Below are 1,843 nucleotides of genomic sequence, written 5' to 3'. Positions count from 1 at the left end.
TTAAGAGGTTAGTGTTTGGACTAGCCGGCAAGGTGTCAGGATAATGTGGATAGGAGAGACATCATGTCTGTGGCATGATGCCCCAGTGCTAGACATTACTATACACTGTCACACTGCAGACATCGTGGTGATCTGACTAAAAGTGATAGAGCTACATTAAAAATCCAAAAACCAAAATTTAAAATTGGAATAATGATACTTAACAGTAATATTTTAACTTTTTTACATGTGAAATTTGGAACGTGATGTTTACTGTGCCAAATTAGTATTACCAGTGTGGTGTTTCAGCTGGGATATACGACAGCTGACTCAAACGTTTCCGGTTTGTCAAAGGACAATACAAATGCAAAGTAAATATGAACAATATGGAACAATATGATGATACTGAGATCGCCGTGTCGGCATTCTTGTACAATATGGAGTTAGGGTCGGAATGAACGACAATGATTGTAAACGGATATTTGTCGTTCTTTTTCTGTATGTTTGAAGTCGTCTTCATTAAACTAGCAAATCCAAAAGAAGGTAAGAGTGGTAAAATTGAACAGAAATAGAAGAAAAGTGTATATTGAACTACATATTGGTGTTTTAGAAAGTACTATCAAAACACTATATGGTGATAATGATGAGATTCAAGACCTAAGTTGAAAGGTTGAAACCACGGAGGTACATATGAGGATTGTTCCATTTTTTAATGATAATTATGTATCAGGGGAAACCGGATGTATCTATCTATTTATATAAGTATCTCTCTCTCTCTCTCTCTCTCTCTCTTTATATATATATAGACTATGTTAATCTTTGTTTATGCTTTGTTTCAGCCCCAAACACATACGTTTTGAGAAATGGCGTCGCTAATATTAGTTTCGAGATTAACAAAACAGCAGTAGACGGCTATTATGTCGATGTCTTCAACCCTAGGAAGAAAAAGATATTTCAATGCCTCGGATCAAATCCGGAAAATGTATCTGAGGAATTTAAAGGAAAGATTAAATTATCTGGCGACTATAAGATTGGAACCATATCTTTCTCTGTGTTAAATGCCATCGAGGATGACGCTGGAATATATAAATCTGTCATTGAAATGCGGGGCGAAGAAATAGGAAGACAACTTTTAGTTGTGTTTGGTAAGTATTTCGATTTTAACAATGCACTGGTTACCTTTAAAGACTTCGTACATAATTGTATACCTTTATTCTCTCTAACGGTATGCAACAAAATGATCTTTTGATCGTAAATTAGCCCGTAGGGGAATTGTCTAAAGAAAGGTAATCTCTATGAATGAACAGATACAAGAAAGCAAAACAAATACCATGAATATAGGTGCCACTAACAAATCAACTTTCAAACAAATGAAAATAACTATATTTATTACTCTTCCCACAAGATTAATTTCACATATCTGATCTGCAATAACAGGCAACTCCTAACAACAGCCGTAACAACAACACCAAAAATGAAATGATAACAATAGTAATAACAATTATAAAAACAAGAAGCAAATCAACAACAATAGTCAAGCGATTATTGATTGGCAGCATCACCACCGTTAATAATAATATTAATAATAATACTAATACTCTACTACTACTAATAATAATAATAAAAACAACAATGACAATAATAACAACAACAACAACAACAACAATAATAATAATAATAATAATAATAATAATAATAATAATAATAACACCAACCACAAGAAGCAGATCGGCAACAATAGGCAAGCGACTAATGATTAGCAGCATCACCACTGTTGTTAATAATAATAATAATAATAATAATAATAATAATAATAATAATGATGATGATAATAATAATAATAATAATGATAATAATAGTAATA

General features: G+C 32.1%; 1 protein-coding gene across 2 annotated transcripts in view; it reads left to right on the top strand.

The window, feature by feature from the left end:
• The first annotated feature begins 366 nt into the window (after positions 1 to 366).
• LOC149799939 (uncharacterized) overlaps positions 367 to 1,843 on the top strand; it is a 15,928-nt gene continuing 14,451 nt past the window's right edge. For both annotated transcript variants that reach the window (XM_089959404.1, XM_089959403.1), the window contains exons 1-2: positions 367 to 522; positions 819 to 1,124. In XM_089959404.1, the coding sequence (XP_089815530.1) occupies positions 444 to 522; positions 819 to 1,124 (385 nt within the window). In that variant the 5' untranslated portion in view covers positions 367 to 443. The remainder of the gene's footprint in view (positions 523 to 818; positions 1,125 to 1,843) is intronic.

Source organism: Sinohyriopsis cumingii, chromosome 5 (genome assembly GCF_028554795.1).
Source record: "Sinohyriopsis cumingii isolate HCF-2022 chromosome 5, ASM2855479v2, whole genome shotgun sequence".
In the NCBI taxonomy this organism is placed as follows: domain Eukaryota; kingdom Metazoa; phylum Mollusca; class Bivalvia; order Unionida; family Unionidae; genus Sinohyriopsis; species Sinohyriopsis cumingii.
Note: the sequence above shows the minus strand (reverse complement) of the source record. Positions and strands in the feature narration are given on the sequence as shown.